This window comes from Sturnira hondurensis, unplaced genomic scaffold (assembly GCF_014824575.4).
Source record: "Sturnira hondurensis isolate 20B ecotype Veracruz unplaced genomic scaffold, ASM1482457v3 Scaffold0008916, whole genome shotgun sequence".
In the NCBI taxonomy this organism is placed as follows: Eukaryota; Metazoa; Chordata; class Mammalia; order Chiroptera; family Phyllostomidae; genus Sturnira; species Sturnira hondurensis.
Window position 1 is genome coordinate 2,753,893 of NW_028081547.1, and position 13,015 is coordinate 2,766,907.

The window sequence follows — 13,015 nt, forward strand, 5'->3', positions numbered from 1 at the left end:
AGGGAAGAAAAAATGCAATCACACTTAGCTCTTCTGGAAAATGTCTTTCCATTCCCTTGCTGCATGAGAAGGTGCCTGGGGTCCATCTCCTGACTTGTACCCTCTCAGCTGGGCAAAAGCAAAGTGAAAGAGATGCGGTGTACAGCTCTGAGACTTGGGTTCGAATCCTGACTCTGCCATTACCAGCAGTAAGAGCTTAGGGTAGTTTCTGAATCTCTCCGGACCTTGGCTTCCCACCTCTCAAGGGGGGATAATACGATCTATTGAGTAGGGAATTGAGAAGATTTAATGTGCTTATGAATGCAAAGCACTTGGCACATGGTTGTAAGTCAGTAAATAGAAGACCTCAACTCTCATCAGTATGTGGCCTAAAATCTCAGATGTACAAGGCCTTTCTTTACACTTTCTTCCCTATCTCTCCAGCCCTCTGAAAACCCAAGGAAGTCTCTGGAATCCCAAATGTCACCCTCTCAGTAAATATAAAGCCCACTGAGTCTCCGTCAACAAACATGAGGTGCTGGTCAGAGCTGGGCTCTGTGCTGGTGTGAGAAGCTGGCAGTGGAGGAGGCTGGCCTTGGCCCCCTCCCAGCTTCTCAGGTGTAGGGTCTCATTTAATTCTCACAGTAACTGGGAGTTACTGGCCCCCAGCAAGGAGGAGGGACTTTGTCAAGGTCTCCCAGGGAGTAAGTGGCGGGGCCTCCCCCTACACCTGACTGTGCACAGCCCACCCTCTGTCTCCTGGTCTCCGAGCCTCCCATGCACCAGCGCCTTCAGCATGCGTCCTGGGGCAGTGAAACAGGAGCCTGTGGTGCAGAAAGCAGGAAATGGCTGGGCAGGTCACATGGGGCAGGGAGAGACGTTCCTAGGCCTGGTGAAATCCAGCAAGCTACAGGCTTCTGTAACCCTGAGTCACAGGCCCGGTCCCCGTCACCTCAGGGAGACCTAAAAGTCAGCTCAGTCTATAGAAAGTTCTGTGCAGACAGCGAGGCCTGAGAAGGACGATCTGGAAGTCACCATGGTGTAGCTGGACACTTTGGAGTCCTGGGTTTGGTCACCAGCTCTATCAGGCACATCCCTGCCTCCTTCTGGGCCTCGCTTTTCCCGTGTGGACTTGGTGTGTGTGTTTAGGGGAGATGCTTTGGATGCCATAGACTCCCATGACTAAGAGCCGACACTGACACTCTGGGAACTGACAGCTCGGCTGTGAGGCGGGGCCAGTGAACTGAGTGAGCAAGAGATGCTGCTCCACGTCTGAGCCGCTGCCCTTCCTTCCTGCTGCGTGGGCAAGCACGGCCCTCACACTTGGCCTGCCTTCCACTCCTCTAGCGGCAGCGATGGAGCAAGGGCGGGGCAGAGAGAGCTCTGGGGGGGTCTCTGTTCTCCCCATCCTCGCTCTGCCGCCCAGGAGAGGATGTCCAGGCCAAGCAGGGGAGGGGGCACGCATCCAAGCTCACACAACTGCCACCTTGTCTCGGGGAGACAAAGGCCGAGCTCCAGGCCTTGGTGGCCAATTGCCCAGATGGAATGACAGATCACAGAGTCACTGAATTTAGAATTTTTAAGAATGTTAGCATCACAATAGCTTAGATTCATAGAATCTCTAAAATCCACAATAAAAATATGTTAGAATCATAGATGTGGAGAGTCATCATTTCAAAGAATAAAGCACGTGGAAACTGAAATATGTGGAAGAGTTCAAAGTTACAGAATTTAGATGTGAATGATTAGAGAACCTCAGACTCAAAAAGCTCAGAGCAACCAACTGTCAAAACAGTCCAGTGTGAACTGTTTCTGATAAAAGTTTCTCATAAACATAAAACATTGTAATCCCAGGATCTGAGAATCGGGGATTGAATATCGAACAGTTCAGGAGTGGGATGCCCCGGAAGACTGGTTTTCAAGTTCCGCGGAACATGTAACCCAGCATCCCCAGGCCCTCAGAAGGACAGTGACGGTTTGCTGACCTGCAGGGGCTCTCTCCAAACCTGAGCTCCACACCCTTCAGACAAGGACAAGGGTGTATGAGAACCACCAGGAGAGCTGAAAAAATGCTCAAGGCCAGGCTTACCTTGGATCTACTGAATCAGAACTTCTAGCACCAAGCTAAAAAAAAAAAAATCCCCCAGGTGAGTCTAATGTGAAGCCCCAGGCAAGAATCACTGCTCTGGTGACCCTCTCTTGTCGGGAGAAAGAAGGGAAGGCATGGACCTGGCCAAGGACATGCATGGTGGGCGCCAGCCTCTAGACCAAGGTCAGCCCCCTCAGACTTTCTCTACTTGTTTCCTCTCCTAGGACCCCTCTGGGTCCAGAAGCCCTTTCTCTTACTCGCTGCATCTGCCTTCGAAACCCCCTGCTCCAGGGGTATTCCCAGAGGTCTTGGGCACCATTCAGGCCAGGACAGAGTGAGACACCTGGGGGCTACTAAGCTCACAAAGCCACCCCCCCACCCACAGGCCCAAAGCCCTTCAGGTCATTTCAGAGCAGAGCTAGAGGGGCACTATGAAGGTCATTGGAGTCAATCCCCAGCCTCTAAGGAGGCCTTCAATGAAGAAAGAACCAAGGCCTCGGGAGTCATGAGCCAGCTGTCACTGGCTTTCTGTGTGGCCTTAGACAAATCACTCTGCCTCTCTAGGTCTCAACGGCCTCCAGGCAGAGGCTGGACAGAGAACCTCTGGGACTCCCTTCCAGCTGTCTCTTGACTTCACACAGCAGGGTCACACATTCAAGGTAGTGGGGCGCACAGCATCCTTTGCTGGCTTATTCCCGGTCACTTAGGAAGTTCCTTCTTATGTCTAATTTGAAACATTCCAGCTGTAGTTTCAGCCCTTTGCCTTCCTGCATAAAGATGGAAACCATCTAGGCACAAATGCCCTACTTGCTCAGAGGGACTCCCCAGCTCCTGCACCCTGGCCGAGGGAGGATGCCCCTCTCTCCTGCGCTTGTTACAGGTCTGGCTGGCCTTGCTGACTCCAGCAGGAGCTTCACTCCCAAACAAATGGGGCAGGGCCTCAGCAGAGGCTGCCACAGCAACGGAGGCTGTCAGAGCCATGCCTGACCCTGGGTTTCATCCGATGTCCTCACAGCCCCTGAGCAGCTCAGCAGGGCAGGGGTCCTGCTGGGCTGGAGTGTCTCCTCCAGAGAGATGGGAACTTCCGGCCAAGAACCCTTCAGGCTGTGGAAAGAAGGCCTAAGAGGAGGCCTCCGGAGCGGAGATGTAGAAGCCCAGAGAGCCCTCAGACCAGTATTTCCCAAATTTCAGTGTGCCCACGAGTCCCCTGGGAGCTTGTGGAGGTGCTGATTCTGATTCGGCAGGTCTGGGGTGGGGCCCAGGGATCTGCATTTCTGATAAGCTCCTGGTGATGTAGCTGCTGGCTCACGGACCACACTCTGGGAGCCTTTAGATGTTCACAAATAACAATCTATTTATCCCTAAGGACACGTACTTTTTTGTTCAGTTTGGCCTACAAGTCATTTCCAGCTCCGTTAGATCATGGGATCCACACAGCAACCCCGAGGGGCAGACAAAATGCATGTTGCAGGGCCCACTGCACAGAAGAGGAAATTGAGATGGAGCAAGGGCAAGGGGCTTGTTCAAGATTACCCACCTGGCTATGCTCCCTCCTCTAAAGTACCCCTCTGCGGCTGGTTAGAGCCATACACCTTGGCAATGACTCAGCTAGCGACTCCCTGTCCTGCCTCTCACTCAACCACGCAGGCAGGCCTGGAGGTATGGGCCAGCTCCTCTGCCCTGAGGCCTCCCAGGGGTCTCCAGGAAACCCTGACTGAACTGTTCTGCTATTGACCTGGCTCCCAGAGGGCTGAGTAGGTGAAATCAGCCATGGCTCCTATGTGACCCTGGGGAACTCCTTGATGTCTCTGAGAACATCGATGATGCACGAGGAGACATCAGCATGGTCCCTGGCACACAGGGTACTCAGCCAGTGTCAGCTCCCTGCCTTCCTTTCCTTCCCCACATCCCATTTAGCCCTTGTTCACTTATTCCTTTCTTTTTTACATATTCAATATTTATGATAGCATGGCCTCTGAAGCAAGACTGCCGGGGGTTATATCTGAGCTGTGTGACCCTGGTCAAGTCACTCACCCTCTCTGTGCCTCAGTTTCCTCCTCTATGCAGTGGGGGTAATAGCACACAGAGGGCTGTTGTGAGGATCAGATGAGTCAATATGTATAAAGTGCTCAGAGCAGTACCTGGAACAGGGCCAACACTCCCTGAGAGTGTGAGCCGCTGCGCTGTTAATACCTCCTCCACACGATGGCCCCAGCTCTGCAGCAGGTGCCACAGCAGACACTGGGGCTACAGTATTGAAGCAGCAGCACTAGCTCACATCTGCTGAGCACTCAAGATGTGCCAGGCACTGTGCTAGTGATTTTGTGGACTTCCTGGCCCCACCCCGACCCTGCCCCAAGATCATAGTCAAAGAAAAATACCAAATACTAAGCTGGTTGTGTGAGTTTCTTTTGGGAACACAGAGTGACTGACGGCTGGGGAGAGCTCAGAAGGCCTGTGGGAGGAGGGGACACACAGCCCTGTTTGAACCTCAAGTTCCCAAGCAAGAAGTGGAGGGACTTGGGTTCCTATCAGCTTTTACCCCTTGTCATCATGCCTACTGCCTTGGGGACAGCCCCCTCCTCACCACTACCCTAACCTGTGAAATGAGAGACCCAGAGCTCCTCCACAAAGCCTCCCTCCCTAGCCAAAGCCAGGGACACACTTTCTCCGGCAGCCTGATTTCTGCCTGGGCCGGAGCACAGCAGGTGCAGCGTGTCCTGGTGGATGGATCTGCCCCTGTGGGCAGAGAGCGGTGGTGGGAAATGCCTGATATTAACCAGCTATGGGACCATGGGCAAGATACTTAACTTCTCTTTGCTACTTTGTTGCAGAAGAAAAGAAGAAAGGAAGGCAGGGAGAGATGAACAGAGAGAAAGTGGGTATGAGAGGGAGCTGCTTCACAGGTCATGTATGAGGGAGGTCTCATTTCTCTGGTCTCCCCACACCATGGGAGCCCCTTCCCTGTATCTGTGCCTTGATTTCTCTGCAGCCTAAACCTTAGAATGGGGGAAGCTGAGGGAAAGGAAGCCCAGCTCTTACAGGCAGGGCAGGGTGGTGGTGCCAAGTTTTCAAGCCCAGAGGCTGCGCCGCCTCCTGCTCCAAAGCTGTAAGATACGGCGGGGGGCGGGGGGGGGGTGCTGGTGCAGGCTCCAGTCCCATCCTGGGAAGGGGGGCACCCCAGATGCTGTGAGTGGTTTCTCTAACCACTGCCATCACAAGTACGCTTTGGAGAGCCCCTGGCAAACAAGGGCAGGGGCCACGGCAGCCCCCTAGCTCACACACACCCAGATGCCCACAAATCTTCCCTTGCTCCCCTCATTTCAGCAAACACTTTGTGAGCACCTACTGCATGCAGGCCTGCGCCCAGCTGCTCACTGGACAGTGGGGCGCTCATTTGCTTGTCTGGTCACCTCTGGGTATCACAGAGGCCCTGAGAGATGGGTATCCTGGGTGACCCCACTTTACTTCACACACTAGGGGACACAGGGCACAAGGGCAAGGTCAACTTGACCAAGCTACTGAGGAGCAGGCCTTGGACAAGAACTTGGGTCTTCTGACTCCAAGGCCCTCTGCCAGCCACGTGGACACAGACCCGACCAGAGATGGGCCCTCAGGAAGTAGGAGAAGGGATCAGCCCCAGGCTAGGCCAGGCTGAGCAAGGTGGTGTAGGAGCGCAGGGGACCTTCCACAGGAGAGGGTGCCTTTGAGCTGGGCTTGGAGGAGCTAGAGAAGATGACACTGAATTACTGGCTAAGGGCACAGCACAGGCAAAGTCCTGGGGCTCGAGGAGGCTCAGCCGAACTCAAATGGCAAACAGCTGAGAGCAGCTCCTGGTGCCTAGGCTGGGGCCACACTCCAGGACCAGGGCAGAGCAGAGCGGAAATCACACAGTGAGCGGGGAACTCCTGTCCTTCAGGTTCTAACGTTCTAGATGGGGAGGCAAGAGGGGTGAGAAGCCATTAAAGGGGTCCTGGGTCGGGGTACTAGTCATGAACGTGGGGTTCAGAGAGGAGAGCCCATGGACCTGGGATAGCTGGGGAAGGTGTCTTGAAGGTGGGGTTTGGGTGGGGTTCGAGCTGGGCTCTGACGGTGGGTAAGGAGGGAAAAGAGTAGGGAAAGGCACTGCAGGCCTGAGGGGTTGCTCGAGCAAAGGCACGGAGACTGGAAAGGCCCCGGTGTGCGGGTGTGCGTGCTGGTGTTTGTGCGGGTGTGCGCGTGCACCTGTGCGTGTGGGTAAGCGGCCTGGCTGGGATGGGGCAGGGAAAAGGAAAGGGGAGGCGTCAGTGCTGTGATGTCTCAGGCAGATTCTCATCTACCTCACACCAACCCTGCAAAGCCGAGCTCCAGGTTCTCGCTCCACAAAGAGGGCAGAAGTGGCTCAGGGCCCCAGCAACCTGACAAGTCTTGCTATACTAACCAGAGAGCGGCCACTTACTGAGTGCTGTTGGGCACCGAGCACTGAATCAGCTGCTCTGCCCACCCACTGCCCACAAACACCCCGCGAGGTGGTGAGCCCATTTCACAGATGCCTGGGTGGAATTGTGCAATGCTCCGAAGACCCAGGTACGACAGGGCAGAAGTGAGGTCTGTGGACACCTCAAGGAGACTTGGCTGCCCTGTACTCTCACGTCCTCTGAGGTTGAGGGAAGCAGAAAATGACCCGTCAGAACCTTCCATGGGGCCTACAGAAAAGAACTGCCCTGGCTACTCCAAGAGAAAAACAATCCGAGTGAGAGGTTCAGGTCAGGAGTGTGGCCTACAGGAGGCCATGGGCAGGAGTTGTTAATGAGTGAGTGAGTGAATGGGGTCCTTCCAGAGTTCAGAGGAGGGCAATCCTTTCGAGCTTGAGGACAGGTGAAATCAGAGAAGGCTGCCTGGAGAAGGTGACACCAGGCAGCTACCCGGTGCAAGGATGCAAGTGCTCCCCTCCTGGTCTCCATCCGCTAAGCCTTGTAGGTAAGTTCAAGAACCAGGGATAGGTCCTAACTCCCAGGCTCTGCCAATATCTCTATCCTTCGAGGCCCACAGGCAGAGGGTTAAGAAGGTGAAGCCAACTGATATGGCAAGATTCCTGGGGACTCCAGTAAGTATGGGGACACAGGAGCCCCGAGTCACCAGCTATGGTCCATTTAAAAGGAGAACTGGCGGTGAGGATGTGAAACTGGCCCTCAGGGACTCTTTCCTGCTAGTTTGGGGCAGCAGGAAGGATATAGTAGTGACTGTCCTGTATGTCCCCACACCCTGTGCCCCGCCCTCCATCCCCCCTACAGCTGCTCTCCCTTGTCTGTGCCAGGGAGAGCACTTGGCAAGCCCATCCCTCTGCCTGGCCAGAGGGGAGCTGACAGCCCACAGGTGGCACTGGTCATCTTCCAGCCATGCCCACCACCCCTCCTCCTGGAGCACCCCCATGCGCCAAGCAGAGCACCCAGAACCCAGTCCCTGCCTGTCCACCCTTCCAGACAGCCTGGGTGACCCAAAGCCACTAGAGCCTACCCCTACCTCCACCCTAAGGCACCTGAGAAAGCACAGCCTTGACACATGGCCTCCTTGCAGTCCATCATCATGGTAGCCCCCTCTGTGAGATGAGGGTGGATGAAGGACAAGACCCCCCCTCTGGTGACCCCCCACAGCCCTGAAGCACCTCTAGAACGCCTCAAACCAGCTGAGCTGAGGCATAATAATAATGACGGTCATTAACATAGTCACAACAGCATATAGCAGTGCCAGGGTGCATATGAGGTGCCAGGCTCTCTGTTAAGCATTTTGTATAAAATAAATCATTTATCCTCACAACTTCCCATGGGGCAGGTTATTATTATTTTCATCTTACAATGGAGAAAACTGAGGCCTAGAGACAATTAATTTTCCCAAAGGCCCCCAGCTGGTCCGAGGCAGAGGAGGGGGTTCAACCTAGGTGGGCTGGCTTCTGAGGCCGTGCTCACCTCACTGAGGCACAAGGAGAAGGCCTTGGTTTGGGGACTTCGCCAATGTCAGCAGTCACCACACCATCCCTGGCAACAACCATCCCAGCTAACATTCTCTGGGCACTCGCGACATTCCAGGTTCTGTGCCAAGCCCTGGAACAGCAGGGCCCAGGCCGCTCCACCGTGCGCCAGCCCAGGTTCCCGAGGAAGGCCCTTGCAGGGACCCTTGTCCTGCACGCAGGCCCCGGCCCAGGTCTCCCTCAGTGCTGTCGTGTCATGATAGTGTCGGTCTTTGCGCCCTGCCTTCTTCTCTCCCCATCTGTTCCCTTCCTCCCTCCATTGATCTTTCATAACACGTAGTCCTTGCCCTGTGCAGTGAGAAAACATGTTTCCCCAACCAGTAAGTACAGTGATGGATCTGAGCCAACCTATGGCCCTGGGCTCCAGATTCTACGGGGAAAGTCTTACATAGCCTCAGTCCCCTCTGCCTGTCCCTCCCCAGGATTCAGGCACTCAGGCCTGATGAAAGCCAGGCCTGCAGTGAGGTCAGCACCTGAATGGCCAATCGGAAACCCCAGGCAGGGGTCGGACACGGGCTGATGGCCCAGGCCCTCCCTGCCTCCTTAGGACACCCTACAGGGACCAGCCTGCTCTGACCTGGGAGAGGTGCAAGGAGCAGGGTCCAGAGTGCTACAAAGACGGGGGTCTGCACCAGTCTCTACTTTCCCCCTGCCTCCTGGCCCTCCCCACAGCAGGACCCTGAAACTATTTACACCCCTCCTCTAAGGTTTCAGCTGTTCTAGGATTCGATTCTTTCCCTGCTCTATTTTTCTTCTTTTGCAATCTCCAAGAAACACGAGCTGCCAGATGGGTGGGGGTGCTGATTGTTTTCTGTCTGACATCTGGATTTCGTTAGCAGCCCTGGGCATGCTGACTCAGGAATGGCAGCTCCCCTAGGCTCAGGCGCTCCCCAGACCCCTCACAGAGCCCCTTCCTCAGCTGGACATGGGAGGCACAGGTGACAACACCACTCAAGCCTCCCTCACAGGAGTAACCTGCCCCCCAAGGGTATCTTGGGAGTGGTGGAGGCTGAAGGCTTAGAGAATTTCTGCTTTCAGCTCAGTGCCTGATGGATGGTTGCCAGGGTGGGTGCGGCTGGGCCTGACCACTCTGAAGAGTGGACAGAGGGCTTAGGGAAAGGACGCCAGGTCCTGGATGTCCTGCCCCATCTGCACCCCAGTCTCTATTCATACAGAGGTGATGAGTGGACTATCAGGGCAGGAAGCCCTGCACTGACCCCAAATTACAGATACATTTTGGAAATGAGGAAAGGTGTCCCCAAATTACAGATACATTTCAGAAATGAGGAAAGGTTAAATGGCTTATTCAAGGTTGCACAGGAGGTAAGTAGCAGATTTGGAACTTGAACTCTGGTCTTTGGGTTAAAAACTTGAAGCTATTCCCTCGACCTCCACAAGACATCCCTTCACTAAAATCAGGGTCCTTATGTTGGACCCTGAACTCTATCTGACCTTGAGATAGAAGGTAACATCTGGAGTTTCCACATCCTATCATCAGAGAGGCCCGTGGTGGCCACCCAGTCTAAAGTAGCCTGCAGATCTTCTTCAGGCTACAGGATGAGTGTTATGGGCCCATTCCTCCATAAAAAGTTGTTAAAAATGATATTTTATGACTGCATTGGTATAAAGACAAACGTTATCCAGGCTAGGTTATTATCATTATTATTTTTTAATTTTTATATTTTTATCCTCATCTAAGGACATGTTTTTCATAGCTCTTAGAGAGAGAGAGAGAGAGAGAGTGCAAGAAAGAAGCATCCATTGGCTGCCTCCTCCTGTATGTGCCCAGACTGGGGTTTCTATGTGCCAGGACTGGGGATCGAACCCGCAACCCTGGTATGTGCTCTGACTGGCAATCAAAGCCACAACTTTTCCATTAGGGGACAATGCTCCAACTAGCTGAGCCACGCTGGCCAGAGCTGCATTCATTATTATTACATTTATTCTTTTCTTTTGGCTTTAAACTAAATAAACATTAAAACATTTTTGTGGACACTTAAGAAATCACAGGCCTGCCGTTTGTTCTGGAGAAGTCAACCTGGAGTTCTCTGTCAAACCACTCAGCTTCTGCAGAACACTTCTTACGGTCTGATATCTCCTTATCTTATTAACTTGTGCTTACTGTCTAACTTCACCAACTAGAAGGTAAATTCCAGGACACCAGAAACCTTTTCTGGTACGTTCACTGTGGCATCTGTAAATGCTTAGCCCATTATAGGTGCTCCACAAATACTTGCTGAGTGAATAAATGAAGGAGAGCCTATATTTTCAGGTAGATAAATGTGTATCCCAGTTAGGAGCACCCCACTTGCCCAGGTGGCCACCTTGAAAAGCTGGTAGCCTCCCTTGACACCTTATCCCTCTTCCCCTCACCCTCATGGTCACCATACCCCACAGATGCTACATTCTCGCGGGGTCCAGAATTCGTCCCCTCACCTCCAACCTGGGCTCACCCTTGCCCTATATCTGGTTTTACCCTCTATCCACATTCCTGGACTGGCTTTGCTAGCAGTCTTGCCTCCTACAGCCCGGCCTCTAACCGGCCACTAGTGTGATATTTCAAAATGCCAGTCTGAGCATGTCACCTGAAACGCTTGCCTGGCTCTCCCTTCCCTCCAGATAAAGTCCAAGTTTGTGCAGCCTGGTACACAGGCCTTTCACCACCTGTTGCAGCCACACCTCCTGGTCCTCCCCCTAGGCACCCAGAGTGCCAGCTGTCACCAGGGGCCTGCAATGCTCGGAAAGCAAACTCCCGTTATATACACAATTGCTTGGAAGCCTTCCCTGCCTCAGGCCCAGACTCCTCCTCTCAGAGGCCTCCCATGAAGCCCAGGCAGAGCTGGCTTCTCACTGTAAACCTCAGCTGTAGCCCTGATTGCCCTGAATGGCCAACGTGTCTCAGTCTGCCCCATAGAGGACAGGGGTAGGGCCGTATCTAGCACACCGGCACACTGTAGGAGCTCAGCAAGGTTTGGGGGGTTGTAGTAGGTCCTGGGCCTGGCTCTCCTAGACAGGCTGTGTGTCCTGGGCACGGATGTGACACAGAGCCAAGTCCCCACCACAAACCCACATACCTATGCAGGCAAGTGCAGCTGGCTCGGAGCAAGGTGCTGCTGCTCAGGTCTTCACAGTCCTGCCACACTGGGGTGCAGAGGCCAGCATGATGCCCAGGCGGGTAGGTAGCAACTGTGACTCTTCCACAGCCACCTGGGATCTCTGCAGCCACTGCAGTCGGCAGCCCCCACCCACCCCTAGCCTCCTGGCCTGCACCGAGACAGCAGACGCCCTGGGGCTGGGCCAGAAGTAGAATCTACTGGACACACCAACTTGGCCAGACCAAACCTAGTATGTCCTCTGCCCACATTGTCCTTGTCCCTCTTTATTTCCAGCAACCCAACTTTTTAAAAAACTCTGACATTCTGAGAATGATAGTGGAGATCAAAGTGTGCACGCAAAGGCAGATAGTTCTAGGTAGTAGAACCTAGTTCAAAAAGCATGGGCTCTTGAATCAGGAAGACCCAGGTTCCAATGTCAGCTTTGCTGTTCACTAGCTGTGTAACTTTAGGCAAGTCACTTAACTCCTCTGGGCCTCAGATTTATGATCTGGCAATGGACTGATAAGAGTTTTTTAAAGAACCAAATGAGCTGATGCACAAAACATGGTAAACTCAATGCTTAGAAACTATCACCATTGTTGTTAATGTTATTATTCCCCTTCAACTAGAGGCCTAGCACAACAGTAGAAGCAGGCTTTTCAAGAACAGCATGGTAGACATTCTTGACTCCCTAGACTTCTTGAGCCAGTCCCGACATGGGCTGGAGTTGGACCCTAGTCCAGGCACAGCCTCACCCTGTGAGAGGGGCTGCCCTTCAGAAAAACTGGAAACTGGTCTCCAGCACCTCGCATTTCTGCCTCAGGTCTCCCAGTCTTCCTGCAGAACCCAATCCCCCACACTGACCCAGGGAAGTAGGAGAAGCCCCAGTGGTCTGAGGAGCTGAGCTCTCGATACCTTTATCACACGCTTAAGATTGGAAAAACACAGTCTTTCATCCCCTGGTTCCTGTGTTATACCACCTGGGGCATTGGCAGTGAGTGCTTTAATAGCATTTTCATTGTGCCTTCCTCAGAGCCCTGGGGCTGCATGAATAACTTCAGGAGCTAGGAAGGGCTAGCTTAGGGTTCTGCACATTCCACTCCCAGTTAGGCCAATTTTAAGATATTCAGAACATTTAAAAATCACTTCACAGGAGAGGAGAAAGAGGCAGAAAAAATATTCAAACAAATAATGGCTGAAAACTTCCCAAATCTGATGAAAAACTTTAATCAACACATCCAAGCAACTCAAGAGACTCCAAGTAAAATAAAAATGAAGAGGCCCACAATGAACACATGATAATAACTGCTGAAAGCTAAGTGAGGAGGCAATCTTGAAAGCAATGAGAGAAAAATGACATCATTTATAATGGAATTCCAATAATATTAACAACTGACTTTTCATCAGAAATAAAGGAGGTCAAGGGAAGTAGGAGAACATATTCAACGTACTCAAAGAAACATAAAACCTGTCAGCCAAAAATTCTATACCAAGCAAAGCTATCTTTTTGAAAAATGAAAGTGAGATAGCAGGCAAACAAAAACAGAGTTTTCAAGGCTAGCACTCCAGCCTTTCAAGAAACACTAAAGAAGTTCTCTCAGCAGATAGCAAGTGACCCCAACAGCACGCAAATCAACGTGAAGAAAAACAAGGAGCACTGATAAGGGGATTGCGTAATGTGAAAGACAGTATAAATAAACATTTCCTTCTGTTTCTTCTCTTAGCTGAGGTAAAACGCAATTGTATAAAACAGTATGCAAAAAATGATCCTATTTGTCCTATAACATATATAAATGTATTTGCTAATGACAGCACACAAAAGAGGCAGGTGGGTGCAAATCTGTC

At 52.5% G+C, this 13,015-nt stretch overlaps 1 protein-coding gene across 2 annotated transcripts in view; it reads right to left on the bottom strand.

Annotated features, from left to right (window-relative positions):
• The window catches only part of ZCCHC24 (zinc finger CCHC-type containing 24), a 57,941-nt gene that overhangs the window by 27,150 nt on the left and 17,776 nt on the right, over positions 1-13,015 (bottom strand). Inside the window, exon 3 of one of the 2 annotated variants that reach the window (XM_037056386.1) lies at positions 3,843-4,309. The exons of the other annotated variant lie outside the window; for it this stretch is intronic. Within the exon in view, the coding sequence (XP_036912281.1) occupies positions 4,115-4,309 (195 nt within the window). The 3' untranslated portion in view covers positions 3,843-4,114. Of the gene's footprint in view, positions 1-3,842; positions 4,310-13,015 lie in introns of those variants that run through there. 2 annotated transcript variants of the gene reach the window in all.